General features: G+C 38.0%; 3 protein-coding genes and 1 pseudogene across 3 annotated transcripts; all 4 read left to right on the top strand.

Moving 5' to 3' along the window:
* Window positions 936-4,492, top strand: LOC18767193. Its single transcript, XM_007199879.2, has 7 exons — window positions 936-1,322; window positions 1,555-1,612; window positions 1,882-1,962; window positions 2,119-2,154; window positions 2,278-2,517; window positions 2,600-2,741; window positions 3,448-4,492. Exons 1-7 carry the CDS (start codon window positions 1,120-1,122, stop codon window positions 3,939-3,941), a joined length of 1,254 nt encoding a protein of 417 aa, XP_007199941.1. The 5' UTR covers window positions 936-1,119; the 3' UTR covers window positions 3,942-4,492.
* LOC18767988 (B3 domain-containing protein Os01g0234100) lies at window positions 4,668-7,746 on the top strand. The gene is made up of 7 exons (XM_020570617.1): window positions 4,668-5,019; window positions 5,103-5,189; window positions 5,708-5,739; window positions 5,830-5,986; window positions 6,083-6,289; window positions 6,508-6,598; window positions 6,809-7,746. The coding sequence occupies exons 1-7, from the start codon at window positions 4,825-4,827 to the stop codon at window positions 7,390-7,392; spliced, it is 1,353 nt and encodes a 450-aa protein (XP_020426206.1). The 5' UTR covers window positions 4,668-4,824; the 3' UTR covers window positions 7,393-7,746.
* On the top strand, window positions 9,109-11,937 carry LOC18768368 (B3 domain-containing protein Os01g0234100). The gene is made up of 7 exons (XM_007199110.2): window positions 9,109-9,224; window positions 9,312-9,377; window positions 9,766-9,797; window positions 9,901-10,075; window positions 10,172-10,378; window positions 10,806-10,896; window positions 11,007-11,937. The coding sequence occupies exons 1-7, from the start codon at window positions 9,162-9,164 to the stop codon at window positions 11,621-11,623; spliced, it is 1,251 nt and encodes a 416-aa protein (XP_007199172.2). The 5' UTR covers window positions 9,109-9,161; the 3' UTR covers window positions 11,624-11,937.
* LOC18766307 overlaps window positions 14,535-17,649 on the top strand; it is a 6,367-nt pseudogene continuing 3,252 nt past the window's right edge.

Genomic DNA, 17,649 nt, shown 5'->3' on the forward strand with positions numbered 1-17,649 from the left:
GCGTGTGTGTAGATAGAGGTATGGTTAAGTATTAAGTTGAATGACCTTTTTTGTCTTTATAATATATAAATATTTTTTTGGAGGGGGGGGGGGGGGATGTGTGTGTAGATAGATGTATGGTTAAGTATTAAGTTGAATGACCTTTTTTGTCTTTATAATATATATATATATATATTATAGAAATGAATCAATCATATTGAATTAAAAAATAACTATAGTATTTATGACTCCTTAAATTAGGGAGTATGATTGGAGTTCAAATTTTATAGAGAGCTCCTAAAATAACTTTTGTGTGTTTTTAGCTAAATTTTAACTAAAAAATAAGGAGTATGATTGTAAATGCTCTTAGAGCATACATAATGGACTCCCTAAACTACCTCCTTAGACGAATTTTAGAGAGGAATTGAAAAATACATCTCCAACCATGCTCCTAACTCCTAAAATATGGAGACTTCTAGAAGCTCCTATATCTGAGGAGAGAGAAATGAGTTATATCGGCTCCCTCTAATTAAATGCTGCATTTATGACCCTCTAAAAAGTATGATTTTAAATTTTATAGAGAGCTCTGAAAATAGCTTTTGTGTCTTTTTTGCTAAATTTTAACTAAAAAATAAGGAATATGATTGTAGATGCTCTTATTGTAGTGATTAACTGACCTAATCCACCAAAAAAACTTATAGTGAGAATATGACTATTTTGTTATCTTTGGTCAATAATATAATGACACGTAAAAAAATTATTATCATTATATTATTAGCCAGAAATAACAAAAAGTATTATTCCAATTGCATAAGAGTTTCTGTCATAATCCACATTTGCCAGCAAGTTTCCAAAGTGGCTGGGCTTATCCAAAAATGCGCGTGGTGCGAACGATCTGACGTGGCCGGCGGCCCCACCCCCACGGTTCATGGTCCATGAGCGTCATGATCAGCAGCCCCTATCGTTTTCTCTTCTCAGAGTTTGAGATTTCACACAAGAACACGAGTGGCTCTAACAAGCCAACACCTCTCCAACCACTATTTCGCAATCTAACAAATCCACAAAACCCTAGAATTCCAAAAAATTATTCCCCAAAATTCCCAAAATTCCAAATTCCCCGAGTAGCTGAGAAGCTAAGTTATGTGGGGTGGGGGAGGTAGTGGCAGTGGTGGTGGTGGTGGCGGTATCTTCTGGGGACGAAAGGAAGAGGTCTCTGATTCAAAAGGAGTCGCTGTCATCTTCGCTTGGGTTTCGATTCACGAGAGACACTTGCAGAATTACGTGGATCTGTATTCGTCTCTCGGTTGGAATACTCTCGTTTGCCATTCCCATTTTCTCCATGCGTAAGTGGCTTTTCTCACATGTTCTCACCAGCCAAACACAGCATGCATAAGTTTTTTATTTGTCCTTGTCCTACACCCTGGGATTCTTTGTGTATTGGAACTTTCGTGGGTTGGTTTGTAATTGGTAGAAATTTTGGTTTGGGATTCATGGAAGGGCTTTAAGATTGGATCTTGATTTCATTTTGCTGCATTTCGAGCTAATTTTTTCCCGTTATGATGAAATCATGTGCAGATTCGATCCCGAAAAGGCCATGTCGTCCGCCTTTGTTATTCTCAATGAGCTTGTTGAGGTCAGTTTCCGTACTAGTTTGCAATGTTTCTTCGGATTTGATGCATAGTGTGGAGCTGTTGTGCGATGCCTGGCTAATGACTGTTTGAGTAGTTGTGTGTGTGTTTTACACATACGCAAAAAAAGAAAAACCCAACTTCAGTATGGTGTGGAGTCCCGTTCCATACGAATCTTTCATATCTGGGATAACTTAGGCATCGGTATAGCTTTTAATATTGCTCAAGTGTAATCTGTTGAGTACTTATTCACTTATGTAGTTTGGGTTTGCAGGAGCTAAGGATTAAGCCATGCCCTGTAGTGTTTGTGGCTCTTTCTGCTGGTACAAAAGCGTGTATGTACAAGGTTTTTCAGGTAACTTTCATAAATGATAGATAATCAATTTTGTATTTGATACTGATAAACTTATTTCAGGATTTTTTTATTTATTATTTATAATTGTTAACTGGTCTTTACTGATTTCGTTACAATGGCGGTACTGTGTAATGACTTTAGCACATGTAAATGCAGATTATTGAGGGAATTTGTGAAGGTCAGCTCTATCCGGTATGCATTTCTTTTGTATTTCAGTTAAAACTTCTGGACTATATTTTTTTGTTAATGCCCATTTGATCCAACAGATTCATTCCAGACACTGTATTCTTATTAGTTTCTTTAACTTTTGTGAAGGCCGAATATCGATTGGTCAGAAAGTGTATTACCGGACACATCTATGATTCTGGTCCAGTTGATTTTACGAGTGACCTGGGCACTCAATATGGACTACACCCAGCCATTCTAAAGATGCCTGGATCATCAAAACTGGTTTCTTGGCTAGCTAAAGGCATTGCTTCTGGTCTGGATGCTTTGTATCTTACTAGGTTTGAATCCCAGTGCGCTGAGTATTGGCAGGCTTTGTTCTCCTCTGTTGTAAGTTCTTATTTAGCCTTTACCCACTTGTTGTCTGTTGTTTGTTTCTGTTAATTAATGCAATAATTACTTTTTCATGTAGAATTTGGGTGCTCCATTTCTCGTTTTATGCTCTGATAAAGATGATCTGGCTCCTTATCATATTATCTACAATTTTACTCAACGTTTACAAGAACTTGGAGGAGATGTCAATCTTGTGAAATTGAATGGCTCCCCTCACCTAGGTTTGTTTCAAAACTCTTTTTATTTGTTTCTTTTTTAGCTTTTTTCTTTCTCTGTTATTAGTATCCTGTGTAGATTTTCAATTTCTTTGTTGCCCACTACCTTTAGAAGTTATATTGCTCATCAGTGATGTGTTAAACTCTAAACATAGCTTAGCACTGGTTCTTTAATGTACTTTTTATAATAATTCGTTATATTTAATGAAATATCTATGTTCTTTTTTGAGTGAAATTATGCCGTGTTGAGGCAACACTCTTGAATAGCAATTATTGTAAATATCTTCTTAACTTTTTGTGAAACCTTGTGGGCACCATCTTATCTTGGACAAACAGAAAGTCTAAAAAATAGGAGAAGTAGACTTTGGGGACTTGCATTCTCTTACTTGGAGGCTGTTATTCAATGGGTCTTGTACCGTTAAACACATGAGCGTGCATATTTTATGCCAAGATTATTATACTGCAAAATGAGTTTGCAAAATTGCAGAAATAGTTCCCAGAAATGGATAATGTATAACTTTAGAGTTGTCAATAAAAAGAGGTTATTGATGGGTTTTGTCTTCCAAGATTTGCAAGAAAAAAAAAAAAACTTGGGAAGCACTCATCGGATATATGAACAGTGCATAGCATTTTTCTCATTGTCAACTCTTGGTTTGCTTCCATGCTTATTGCACATAAGAACTAAAATAACATAACTTTATTTTCATTTCAGGTCATTATAAGCATTATCCAATACAATACAGGTCGTCTGTTACTCATTTCCTTGAGAAGGCCGCTATGGTTTTTTCTCAAAGAATTCAAGAACTTGAAGGTCAAAATGCTAGCATGGAAGGCATGCACGATGAGATATCAGAACTAATCTGTGATCTCCGGAAAGTAGCTGTAAATTCTAACCAGAGCCTCAGAAGAGTTGCAGTGGAACCAAGCGACCACTTCTTCTTGCCAAGTTCGGCAGAGAATCATAATGTTAGGGACTCTGGGTCCTTACAAAATGAACAGAAAGAAAGATCAATCTCTCTGCCCAAGCCCCCAAGCATTAGTGCGCATAGTGTACTCGGCCAAGTCCTGTTTGATGTTTGTGTCCCTAAGAACGTCGAGGGTTGGGATATCAAATTTTGTGGGTCTTTGAATGGGCAGCCATTTGCCTCTGCTCGTAGGAATTCACCACCTCATGGTCTCAAAAGCATTCGTCGCTCGAGATTATGACTTCTCTTACAGGTTTGCCTTTGAAGGAGATCTGTTACGTGGCATAGAATGGTGCACGAAGAATTAGCGGTAGCAACCCAAGAGTTGGAGGTGAGGTCTGCCTTTGCAGACACCTTCTGGGGTATCCGGCGTACATTATTTGCATGCTCATTCCAACTAGTTGGTCCTCTGGCATGAAGTGCACAGAACGAACGAGGGATAATCGCATGTATATAACCACTTATATATGTTTAAGACGGATTTTGTCCATTTGATGAACCATCGGAATGTATAGATCACTGATCTTGGTGGTAGATGATGATACATATCACCAGGAGTGGGTGCAAAGCTGGTTTGCATAAGATAATAGTCTGTATGTACTCTAGGTCCTTTGTAGCGCGGACACAATCGTTCGTTCAATTAACACTACTAGATGCGTTGCTTGAACGATCCTGACTGTAAGATTTAATCGTTGTAAATATAGGAGGAAAAACAATTGCTAAGTTCTTCTCAATAAACATAGATGTATGTAAATTTTATATTATAAAACAGGAACAATGGCTCGTTTTTAAGGGAGCTCGAATTTCATAATTTGTCATAAATAAAATTGGAAAGAAATACATAAATTATATGAATCTGAAATATTAATTGAAACTATACACACAAAAATGGTCATGCAGTGCAGCGTTGAGAAGTTACCTACTTATACCATTTCCAGAATGGTGTGCCGTATTGTCATATTATTAATACGAAATTATGAGTCTGAAAACCAGCAATTAGGCAAAGGTTCCTTCTTTAACAAGATATCACTAACACTAGTGAATGCCTATTGACAGAAGAGAAAAAGAAAGGGAGTGACCAGTGAGGTGACAGAGCTCTGAGGCTGCGTGTCTGTCAAATTCCAATGGCGATGACCCACGAGTGGAAACACAGTAAAAACTTCATGCTCACCATGAATGTTAAGGAAGAAGAACTCTCTGACCCTGAGTATGTTCCACAAGAAAATGAAGAAGAAGAAGAAGAAGAAGAAGAAGACTATTTGAGTGTTTCCCAGTTTTCTCTCCGCAGCCGCCGAAGAACCCATCATTCTTCCCTTTCGGTATATATATATATATATATATATATATCTCTCTCTCTCTAGATTGTGAATTTATTTCCTCAACGGTAGTTGTTCAATCGCAGGTAAAGCCGAGGGAGCCATGGAAGACCAAGAAAAATGTGCTCAACACTCGAAGAAGTCCTTTAAGTCCGACCCATATGACCAAGCGAGTGAGAACCATTTTCATTGTCATTTATTTGCACACCAAAAGTTTATGGTTGCATCTTTCTCACTGATTAAGATGATTTTTCTGATGTTCAGTATGATATTGAGCTCAGAGAACCCATGTGCTCTGCTTTTTCTTTTCTATTTTTGCATTTTTAAAGATATGTTCCATTTTGCTCTGTTTGGCATGTTAAGATGGTATTGCATTCTCTTTGAACTTGGTCTGCTTTTCTGTTGGGTGCCTAAACAATCATATGGGAAACCAAAAATATGCCTGCCAAGAACAGGCCCATTTATTGTCTTGTACATGTTTGATAAACTGACCCAATGAATTGTTATTTGCAAATTGAAACCTTCTAGTCACATTTTTTATACAGCCCTTGTACATTTATCTATGCTACTGTGTATTATGCTGCATGTCATTGTTCATACACTAGTTATGTGGATGATAATGTTGATGGTAATATTTTCTTCAATAATTCAATAAAGGATTGAAGGGAAAATTCTTATGATTTTTTAACAGAAAGTTCCTGGGGATCCTCGGAAGCATGGAGGGTAGGTATATTTTTTTAAAATGTTTTGTTAATTAGCTTCAACACTTAATTGCTTTAAGTATCTAACGTTGATGTTTTATTGACTGACTAGCTGTAAACGGAAGAGAACCATGTTTGATAATTTTAACGAACATGAAAAGTCTTCTGCCAGCACCCAAGTTGAGGAGATCCAGGCAATTCTTGGAGCTGAATACCCCATCGTTATTAAGTCTATGATACATTCAAATGTTTCCTCTTGGAATTGTCTGGTAAGTCTTAACTTATGCGCCAAGTTTAGAAGGACTGGACTTGGAGCCATGGACAAATATATAACTAATTATGCACTTAATTTTTCTATTTGACAGACACTGCCGAAGCAATTCTGCCATTTGCATTTACCATTGCATAATACAACATTAACCCTGGAAGTCGAAAGTGGGGAAAAATATAGAATTATTTTTCTTGCCGGCAAGAGGATACTAAGTGCTGGATGGAAAAAGTTTTGTACTGCACACAAGTTACGAGTTGGTGATCTCTTAGTTTTACGTTTGGTCAGGCCTTTGAAGTTTAAGGTATTCCACTGTTGTTTCCCGGGCACATTTTTTGTGTGCAAATGTTACAAGAGCCGCTTGGTTCTTAATACCCACTTGTCCACTTAATTTGCATTTCTTGCTAGGATGAGGCTTATCCATCTACCCTTGCATGTGGGTTTAGGGTCTACTATCTTGATTTCTATCCCCATGGGGTTCTAATTTCTTGATAATGTTGATATCTCTACACAATGTTACAGGTGTACATAATGGGAAGACATAATCTAGCTGAAGTAGATGCAGCTTTTAGCCTCTTGAAATTGAATGCCTGCGCCAAACATGAAGTGCTTGGTATACTCTGTCTGTCTGTCTCTCTCTCTCTCTCTCTCTGTCTCTATCTCTCTGTGTCTCTGTCTCTCTGTGTCCCTGTCTCTATGTCTGTGTCTGTGTCTGTGTCTCTCTCTGTCTCTCTGTCTCTCTCTGTCTCTCTCTCCCTCCTTCAGAAATTATGAAATCCCGGCATGTAGACTTGAAATGTTAACTTGGTGAAAAATTATGCAGAGGAAAACCATCCAAAGCCTCTTTCAAGTGATGTTTGCCAAGGCAACATTCGAAAGACAAGTCTGATGTTAGATACTAAGCCTGAGCTTATAGATAATCAAACTGAGGAAGACAATGAGGAATTTGGCTCCAAATTTCCAGGAGGCATTAGATATCCAGTACCAGCAGCTGATTTCGAAGATGTTATAAGTATTGAGAATTTCACCATTCTTGTGAATGGTGTGACTATAGATTCTTGGCTTTCCAAACAGCTCAGGACTAACTATTACGATCTATGCTGCTCACGAGGTTCATTTCTGCATGATCATCTCCTCAAAAGTATTAACAGTAAGTTGGCTGCTGAAATAATAACTGAAACTACTAACATTGCTAATGCCATTAGAGCTCGCAAGCTGTCCGCCTCTCATACTGATTACGAAATGTGGGAGAAGACTTTAAATGCCTTTGAGCTGTTGGGTATGGATGTTGGATTCTTAAATGCACAACTGGAGCGGCTTCTGAGTCCCTCCTTCAGATCAGAAGAGGCTGTGGAATTAAAGAGGATAGAAGCTAAAGTTGAGCAAATTTGTGCAGGGGGGAGATGAGAGCTCTTGACTAAAGGTTTTTGGAATTGAAAGAGATGATGGTAAGTTTTGATGCCAAGATAGAGGCTTTACAAGAAATTTACGAAAGGCTTGAGTTTATCTTCCAGGAAGAGGTTGATGCTCCATGGTGAGTAGAAATATACTTTAGCTACAATTGGCATATAGTTTTAGGACATGACCTGGAGAATCGAAAAAGAAAATACACACACACACACACAAAAGACCCTTAGGCTTTGGAAGAACACTTTGCCTTGCTAATGCTAAGATGTTTTTTTTGTTCTTGAAGAAGTAGATCTAGGGATTCCACATAAGTTGGTTGTAACTTGTAATACATATGCCCAGCATTATAATAAAATCCTTTGCTAATTTTTCTTTTCCCAAAGAATCTTCTGGGTGTAAATGTTTCTTGTTTTTCTTCTCCTTTTAACTTGAGTGCAAGCTTAAACAAAGGATCTTTACCCTCATCCTCTAGCTATCACATGCCACTTAGTTATATAGCTTGTGGATACCATATGGTCAAATTCTTCTGAGACCCATATGTCAAATACAAGATATACACTACACAGTCTTGAATGATTCATGAACTGCTACTGAAGACAATATTCAGACGTGAGCAACATTCGAAGTTCCAAGTTTCATGAATGTTTGCCATTTACTCAAGTAAGAGATCATTTCAATGCACCCTTATCTGAGCCTAAGATAAAGTTGCATTGCACCCGCGACACGGAAGTTATTTCCCTCAAGGAAACGAAATAGAGATATACAGCATGGACAATTGTGGGTTGCGGACTGAACTCTTGGGTAAACACTAAACATTAATTTTTGGCCAACACTTGCAAAGAAAATAAATTTGTCATAAATACTCTTGGATACTAGCACATTGCATCAGTTAATAGTTGGAGTAATAGTTGGTGCATCTAGTAGTACTCAGGTTATAACAAAATCTCTTCGCTCAACACGCGTTATAATTACACAAAATAAATATAACGACGTAGAGTGAAATAGTAATGTTACAAGATGATTAAAAGTGATAAACACCAACTTTATGAAGGCAGGGAAATAGGATTCTTGCAACATGGCAATTCACTTGGTCGCATCTGTTGCCTCTAAAATGCAACACAACTTTTGTATGGGTTGGTTTTCGGTTACTAGCCAGCCTAGAGCTTGATGTCAATGTTTTTCATGAGGATGAGTACTGCTTTAACTTTTGAAATTGGGATCCACACTGGAGTACTCTTGTAACATCAGGAAGATAAATATCACCGGAATAAGTTCTAATGTGAAAACTTCTCAAATAGGATTATTAGTGTTAAAAATCGATAATTTTAATAGAATATCGATACTTTATTTATGTCATATCAAGACTATATTAGGCTATTTATAGCATCGATATAATTGGATAATATCGACAATGACATATCGAGATGACATCGATATAATAGATTTATTTGAGAAGAGTGCTACAACAAGGAAAGTCCTTTTTCATAACTTTTCCCAATTCTAGTTGTAACCGGTGAGCCATTTTAAGTTGATTTTCAATCAGTAATGGTAACTTTTTTGGTAAATTAAGTAAATATTTTTCTGGGGGGAAACGAATACTTTGTACCCGCAGTGTCAATATCCAAACTGCCCCTCGTATTTTTGAAAATTGGCTCCATTTTAGAAATAAAGAGATTTGAAATGCAACGGTCTTTTCATCTTCCCCTTTCTCATACATCCATCGCCTACTGGCTTCGCTCTTCACCTCCATAGGACCATAACCAATAGCAATGAGGGAGCCAATGGCTGTTCTTCAAGATCAGAACCGGAACTTCTCTTACCCACCATCCGAGGTCTACTCTCTCTTCCTCTCTTAGATATGATTTATGGGTTTGCTTGTAATCTGAGTATGTAACTGTCTGTTTACTAATGATTTGCAGAGCATGAAAATGGAAAAGCTGTTTGGGCAAAAATCTTCATGCCTCGAACTGATGGCTTTAAGCAATGTGAGAAGCACTATTTTGTATTGGGTTTTTGTTATTTCCGATTTTGAAGGAGACGCCGACATGGTTTGATGATTACCATCGGTCTGAAATTTATTGAATAATATTAATCTTTTCAAGTTATAAACTTTCTGAATGGGTTTTTAGTAGGAAGCGTTTTCGAACAAACAGTTTTGGAAAATTTCGTAAGCATGAGCCTTTTTTAAGCAACTGCAGATTTCCTGCAGAAGACAAGTTTTCAATTATATTCATGGTCTGAAGTTTTGATGATTGAAATGAAAAACAAAATAAAGAAAAAGAAAAAAAGGTTTTTGAATTTTCCATTTCTTATCAATAGATTGAGATTGAGATACTGAATTAACTGAAAAATCTTGCAACTTCTTGAATGCAGGTAGTCAATGTTAATCCCATTATGTCTCAAAGGTCAGTGTGTATATTTAATTTACTTTCTAATCTGCTTTTACTTATAAAACTTATTTGTTTTAGTTTTAAACTAACACTGGACCCTCAATCTTTTTACCAATAGTCATAAACGAAAGAGAGTCATTACAAGAGTTAAGGTAGAAAGCTTATATGATAGTTCCCAAGCTCAGTCTTCTGTTATGGAAAGAGCGAAGAAGGTTGAAGCAAGCCTAGATCCTAAGTTCCCTGTCCTGCTCAAAGTTATGATGCCATCACATGTTACTGGAGGATTCTGCCTTGTAAACCCTACTCACTCTCTTCACAATCTGTGCATTTATCTAAAGGCGTGGACTATTAGGATGATATATTTATATGCGCTATCTTTGATTTGGCAGAGTATTCCGAAGAAATTTAGCTGTCAGCATTTGCCAAAACAAGATACGATGATTATTTTGGAAGATGAAGATGGGAAGGAATTCGAAACGAAATATCTTGTGGAGAAGGGTGGACTGAGTGGTGGATGGAGAGGGTTTTCAATTGCTCACAAGCTACTGCAGGGAGATATTGTGATTTTCCATGTAGTGGCGCCTTTTAAAATTAAGGTAACTGATTGAACCACTTGAAATTTTTGTGTGGATCCTTTGTTAATATCTTGAAATTGTTGGCTTGCAAGTGTCATTAAACTTGACGAGTTTGCAAACTGAATCTTGTAAATCAAAGTTGTTCGGAATGTGAAGTATATATAGAAGATAGATTCTAGGGACGCCATTATGATTGTGACGATGATGAACATGTTTATCCTGTGATTTGACGAAAAAGGTAATTTGGTGATTGTAGATTTTTTGAGTTTGTCATATTTCTTCAACTTTAGGTAGGGTATTTTAAGAGAAAAAATGATAAGATTGATTGTCCTTAGTGAACAATTCCTAATGCTTGGCTATCAAGCATAGAAAATAGACATTTTACTGTTTGAGATGGTACTTCTGAAAGCATATGAACCACTCAATTTTTTGCTGCCTACTTTCTTAGGTGTATATTGTTAGATCAAATGGTTTAGATGAAGTGGACTGCGTTCATGGCCTTATGAGGTTAGATGCTTGCACTAAACAGATTAATGCTGGTAAGTTGTTTCAAAATTCACCAAGTTATTTGTGCTAAATTTCTTGACAATCATAACTCTTACCTTTTCTGACCCCCCTGTGATGTCATTCTATAATTTAAATCATGCAGGACAGATTATTCCATATGAAACCGAAAAGTCTGGTCCGGTATCAGATCAGTCTGAAAATGATAGCGAAGATCTTGGTTTTGAATTTATGGATGGACTTAGACTTGCAGAGTCTGATGTCACTTTCAAAGAAGTGAAATGCATGGAGAACTTCACCGTTGTCGTCAATGGTTTAGTCATAAATTCTGAGTTTTCGAATTACATTCTGACCAAGTATTATGAGCTTTGTTGCAGTCAAAACGCATTCCTTCATGAACATCTTCTTGAGGGTCTGAACTGCAAATTGATAGCTGGAGTGATTTCTGAGACAGTCAACATTGCAGATGCCATCAGGGCCTGCAAGATTACTACCACCGAAGGTGATTTTTCCACTTGGAGTAAGACTTTGAAAGCTTTTGAGGATTTAGGCATGAATTCCGGGTTCCTGCGTGTCCGGCTGGACCGGCTTGCAAGTCTTGCTTCAGAATCAAAAAGATTGAAGGAGGCTAGACTTGAAAAGGACCATCCAGAAGAAGAGATGACGAGCTTGGATGCAAATCCTTTGGAAGTAAAAGAGACCATAAATATGACTTCAATTCTCGAACTTACATTCCAAGAAGTGGCTAAAGCCCCTTGGTGATGAGAAAACTTCAATGTCTCTGGTTCTTTTTTGGTGTAAGTTATAGCTCAAGCGTTCTAGTTCAGAACCAGAACTGTGCCAAAGCTACATGAGGAACAAAAGTCGTGTCTCATGATAATTGTGCTTTTGTTGTATAGGAGATGATGTGCTTGAGCCCTGCAGTTGTCTTACTGCAGAGATTTTGGGTAACTTCAGTATAGAATTATGTCCTTACTGGAGGTATCACAAGCTACCTACCAAATAGGGAGGAATGTTGTACCTTGTGGTTCTCTCTTTTGCAATTTCCAGCTATCAATGGAAGATTTTTTATTGAACCAATTGCCAATATCCTCTCTTACGCAAAAACACACAAGCTTAAGTTTATGTCAGATCCAATAATGCTGTCTTCTTTTTTCCTTATTTATGGAACTATTACATGCTACTTGAGTTTAAGGAATCATTCTTCCTAGTGTGTGATTCTTGATTTAGCTATTCCTATCTAACGCACAAATAATTGATTGATCTGGTCTGGCCACTAGTTTCAATATCTAGCCATATTGTGGTTATAAAGACTGAAAAACCTACCAAGATTTCGATGTAACACATGATCTCATCAATTCACTTATATTATATCACGCGTGTATATTGTAACACCCTGACCCTAAATTTCCCCAAATTTTACTCTTATTTAATTATTTAATTATTTAAGGGTATTTTAGTCATATTTTTAACCGGAGAGAGTTTGGGACCGTGACTTATATTTTTGGATAGGTCGTACTGAGACGAGTTCATAGACACGTAGTGGGCTCGAATCGGAGTTGTAACGAGAGAGATATGGTCAAAAGAAGTCCAGTGGCACAATCGTAAATATTTCGAAATGAGATTTTTTATAAAAATCAGATTTTCGCTCTCTCTCCCCTGCGCGCAGAACAGGCCCCCTGTTACTGTTCACAGCGGCGGTTTTTGGGCCGCCGCCGCCGCATCCGGCCACCGCTCGGGGTGGCACCGGTCCCAAAAGAACCGTGCCATCTTCCTCTTTCCATCCCGACCAATCTCAGCCACTGGAACCACCTGTGCTCGCCGGAAAATGCAAAAATCCGACCGGTTTTAACCCAAAATTCAAGGAGCTCGTTCTCCCTCATTTCTTCTCCAAATTTGACGAGTAAGGTATGGATTTCTACCTATTTTCCATGCTCTAGCTGATGGTTGGGTAGGATTTCCTTAATTTTGAGCCTAGGATAGTCGATGTTCGATTTGAAATTCTGCCGATTTTGGGAGTTTGTTTTCGGCCACTTCCGGCCACTTTTTGGGGTAGGTACAAGAACAAAAGTGGCTCCAAATAGGGTGTTATACCTAGGGTAGGAGTTTGGAGCCGTGGTTTTAGATTTTCCGGCGAAGCGTTATCGCTTTGGGCACCCACGCGCTGCCGGCGCGTGCGGCGGCGCGTGGGCACTGTAGAAAAAGTAGCACTGTGTTCCGATGAGATCCTTAGGTTGTCACGAGTGCGTAGGATTTCGCGGATCTCAATTCGGACGTCGTTTGACTATCGAACGGATAATCGCATAGTGTGCGTTATCCGGGTTCGATAGGTTGGACCGTTGGATGGTCCCAAATTTAATATATGTTAATCTAGGTATTTCGAGGATCGTGTAGGAATTCACGGATCGTGAATCGGAGCCCCGGATGTTCCGAATAATAATTTAAAGTTTATATTTTATATTAACCGTCAGATCGTGCGATCGTGAGAAATCCGACCGTCTGATCTGAACCAAACTTGCAGGACAAGTGTCCTATACCTGGTAGAACCCATAGAGACTTTCGGATCGGAAATTGGAGGTCGTGGGTTCTGCAGGTCCGGTTGACCAGGGTTAGAGTAGTTTGACCCTTGGTTGACCGTGAGTCTCCCGGAGTAATCTCACCTTTCTAGGGGGGATTATCGGGTGCTAGATGATTGTGGAGGGTTACACAATATTAGAATTAATTTATATAATTATAATTATATATGGTTGTACAAGGGTACAACAGAGTCTAGAATGTCATTTTGGAGTGCTATACGCACTACTTTAGGTACCTCTCCGGATGTTGGATTTACCACAAGTACCACCAAGTGAAATTGAGGTCCCGCGTGGCGTAGGTTATCCGGCGTTGGGACAGGCCCCATACGTGGCGTTGGTTGTACCGGCGTATGGGGAGATTTGTGATATTATGTTCAGGTCTCACATGGCGTAGGTTATCCGGCGTTGAGACAGACCCCATACGTGGCATTGGTTGTACCGGCGTATGGGGAGCTATGTGATATTGTGTTGAGGTCGCACGTGGAGTAGGTTATCCGGCGTGTCGACAGACCCCATACGTGACGTTGGTTGTACCGGCGTATGGGGAGATTTGCGATATGATGTTGAGGTCCCGCGTGGCGTAGGTTATCCGGCGTTGGGACAGGCCCCATACGTGGCGTAGGTTGTACCGGCGTATGGGGAGTTATGTGATATGATGTGCAGGTCTCACATGGCGTAGGTTATCCGGCGTTGAGACAGGCCCCATACGTGGCGTTGGTTGTACCGGCGTATAGGGAGATATGATGATAATATGGCATGGTCGCACGTGGCGTAGGTTATCCGGCGTGTTGACAGGCCCCATACGTGGCGTTGGTTGTACCGGCGTATGGGGAGAATATGTGAAATACAGATAAATGAAATAAGATATCGCCCAAGTGTGGAATTGGGTTTTTAGGGAAGAACTACGTGCGGCTTGATCCCTCAAGGAGGGTACGTAGGCAGCCTAAGGTTATTAGGCGCAGCCGCAGACTAAATATTAGTCATTTTGGTATTTGAATTGTTTGGTAGTTGTTTGAGAATTATTGGAAGGCCGAAGGCCATTTATGAGAATTTGCATGAAATTATATTGTGCATGCTGCCAGTTGGGAATATTAAATGCGTTTTTATGCAGGTTGAAATTTTTGGGAAATGTCCAATTTATAGGGGAGACTCTGCCGAAATTTCAGCAGGAAGTCTCGATCTTTAGTGATTGGGTCTGATATCGGAGTGATGTCAGGAATTCCAAAGAGTTCGTCTCGAGTTTTGAGAAAATTCGGAGCGGATCCTTAAATATATTCATTAATATTATACCTGATACGTGTTACCTATGTGACTGTATAAAGTATCTTTTCACAAATAAACTTTAGACAGGAGCTAGTAAATTAGAAGTTCCAAGTGTCATGAATCTTTGCCAACCAACTGCGCTACTCTCGTGGGACATGTACTCAACAGTTTTTAAAAATAACATTTTTTTCGCTTAAAAAAGGAGAGTAAAATGTGTGCTGCATATGTTCGGCATAACAATATCACTTTATCCATATTTATAATAATGACAGCAAAATAGAAAAGTCTGTGGCACGAGGGTGAAAACAATTAACTATATATTTTTATTCATTACACTACAAAAAGAAGTACAAGAAAGTATATATACTCAACAAAATAATAACAAGAAAAGTCAAGTAGATGCTTAATCAATTCAACGTATATATACTACTTCAAAAACATGCATCTTGAACTAAACCCTAAAACTTTTCGTGGTCCATTTGCTCTATTTTGTTAATGGAATACTTTCCTCCTTCCCTTGTAAGTCGTAATTTTTATATTCCTACTAATACTACTTTTACATGACCTACTTGTAGCAATTGTGTTAGAAAAGATTGAGTAGGCCATGTTTATTTATTTGAAATGGGAGAAGTTGGGGAGACGAGGAATGAGTACAGGGTCAACTATTCTTTTGGAATCTAATTCTTGATTTTTTGTGTATTAGATTACAGATTATAACATGAAGCCTACTAGCTTTTGATTTGTTAATGTTAGTAAATGAGCTGGAAATCAAGAACTAGACCAATTTACTAACACAAGGAAAGTTTAAAAAAAAAAATGAAATAATGGACCCAAACCCAACATAAAATAGAAATTAAACGATTTTTGTTCTATTTGTTCGCAATTTTTTTTTTTGGGGGGAAGTGGAATAGTATATATAACTTAAAAGTGGCTACAACATTACTGTTACTAGTATTGTTTCCAAAAAGCCCCTATTATTTTTGAAAATTGGCTCCGTTTCGGCCAAGCTTGTAGCCCCTGGGGGAGTCTGAACGAAGTACAAAATTTGAATCAAACGGTCTTTTCATCTTCCTCCTCTTTCAACGTGTTTACATCTTTCCATATTTTCACCAATTTGAATCAAACAATGGCTGTTCTTCAAAACCAGAAACATAGCTACTCCTCTGACACTCCACTACCATCCAAGGTCCAATCTCCCTGTTTCTCTCTCAGGTATGTTTATGGTTTTGCTTGTAAACCGAGTATGTGACTGTTTTGTTTACACATGGTTTTGCAGAGCAATAGGGGAAGACTACCAAAGGACAAGGAAAAGCTGTTTAGCAAGAAATATTCATGTCTCACTCAGTCACAGATCACTAAAAGCATTGTGAGAAACACTACGCTCTCTTCTGTTTTTCTTTCTTTCTTTGTTTTCATGGGTTCTATTTATACATATTTGTATTGGGTTTTTGTTTTTATTTTTGATTTCTTCTATTTTGAACTGTATGGAGTTTGAAATTATTGAATCTGCATAGAAATTAATCTTACTCTTTTCAAGTTTTAAGCTTTGGTTTTTTTTTTTTCCTGGGAAACCCAATAGCCTAATTAAATTTCTTTACTTGTTTGTAAGCATCTTTTCTCTTCAAAATAATGAACTGAATTTTTTTTTTTAAATCTTGAATACAGGTAGTCAGTGCTAATCCAAAGATGCCTGAAAGGTCAGTGAGTATATTTAATTTACTTTTTAATCTGTTTTTTTTTTACTTTTAGTATAATTGTTTGATATAATTAGAAAGTGACACTAGACCATCCCTCAATCTTTTTACCAATAGTCGTAAATTGAAGAGAGCTACAGTAGAAAGCTTATATGATACTTCCCAAGCTCAGTCTTCTGTTCTGCAAAGAGCAAAGGAGGTTGAAGCAAGCCTAGATCCGAAGTTCCCTACCCTACTCAAAGTTATGCTCCCATCACATGTTACTGGATGTTTCTGGCTTGTAAACCTCACTGACTCACTCTCTTCACAATTTGTGCAATTATCTGAAGGCATGAACTATTGGGATGATAAATTAATATGCACTCAGTTTGGTTTGGCAGGGTCTTCCTAAGAAATTCTGCTGTGATCATTTGCTAAAACAAGATACAATGATTGTTCTGGAAGATGAAAATGGGGAAGAATTTGAAACGAAATATCTTGCGGAGAAGGTAGGACTGAGTGGTGGATGGAGAGGGTTTTCAATGTCTCACAAGCTACTGGAGGAAGATATTGTGATTTTACATGTAGTCACTCCTTCCAAATTCAAGGTAAATGATGCTAAAATATGAAAATTATGAGAGAATATTTGTTTGTGGGAATTTTCTGTGTATTCTTCTCCTTGTAGGAGGTCATATTTATAATACAACGAAACCTGAATGTGAAGTAAATAATAAATTCCTAAATCTATTTGCAGTAGGAAATCAGGAATTAAAGTAAATCAATTACAAGATATTGTGATTTTACATGTAGTCACTCCTTCCAAATTCAAGGTAAATGATGCTAAAATATGAAAATTATGAGAGAATATTTGTTTGTGGGAATTTTCTGTGTATTCTTCTCCTTGTAGGAGGTCATATTTATAATACAACGAAACCTGAATGTGAAGTAAATAATAAATTCCTAAATCTATTTGCAGTAGGAAATCAGGAATTAAAGTAAATCAATTACAATTATAATAGGAATTCTTGGTGTGTAAGGAAAGTAAGTCAATATCCACAAGTCACGCCAACACTCCCCCTCACGTTGGTGCATAGATGTCGCCAATGCCCAACTGATCTAGTGAATTGTGGAATGCTTTACTGAAAATCGCATTTGTCAAAATATCCGCCAATGGATCCTCGGATTTCACAAAATGCCCAATCTGGTCCATGTGTCGGGGTCGTTAGTCGAGAAGTCATAATCTGTGCAGCGGAAGATGCATAGGATACAGTTGAGT

Source organism: Prunus persica, chromosome G8, assembly GCF_000346465.2.
Source record: "Prunus persica cultivar Lovell chromosome G8, Prunus_persica_NCBIv2, whole genome shotgun sequence".
Classification (NCBI taxonomy): Eukaryota; Viridiplantae; Streptophyta; class Magnoliopsida; order Rosales; family Rosaceae; genus Prunus; species Prunus persica.

Excerpts from the sequence above, each read along its gene's own strand:
- LOC18767193 (XM_007199879.2), top strand. The coding sequence starts at position 1,120 with ATGTGGGGTGGGGGAGGTAGTGGCAGTGGTGGTGGTGGTGGCGGTATC. Across the intron at positions 1,613-1,881 it reads TTCTCAATGAGCTTGTTGAG|GAGCTAAGGATTAAGCCATG; the intron begins GTCAGTTTCCGT and ends TTGGGTTTGCAG. Across the intron at positions 2,155-2,277 it reads GTGAAGGTCAGCTCTATCCG|GCCGAATATCGATTGGTCAG; the intron begins GTATGCATTTCT and ends ACTTTTGTGAAG.
- LOC18767988 (XM_020570617.1), top strand. The coding sequence starts at position 4,825 with ATGGCGATGACCCACGAGTGGAAACACAGTAAAAACTTCATGCTCACC. Across the intron at positions 5,740-5,829 it reads GATCCTCGGAAGCATGGAGG|CTGTAAACGGAAGAGAACCA; the intron begins GTAGGTATATTT and ends TTGACTGACTAG. Across the intron at positions 6,290-6,507 it reads TCAGGCCTTTGAAGTTTAAG|GTGTACATAATGGGAAGACA; the intron begins GTATTCCACTGT and ends ACAATGTTACAG.
- LOC18768368 (XM_007199110.2), top strand. The coding sequence starts at position 9,162 with ATGAGGGAGCCAATGGCTGTTCTTCAAGATCAGAACCGGAACTTCTCT. Across the intron at positions 10,379-10,805 it reads TGGCGCCTTTTAAAATTAAG|GTGTATATTGTTAGATCAAA; the intron begins GTAACTGATTGA and ends CTACTTTCTTAG. Across the intron at positions 10,897-11,006 it reads CACTAAACAGATTAATGCTG|GACAGATTATTCCATATGAA; the intron begins GTAAGTTGTTTC and ends TAAATCATGCAG.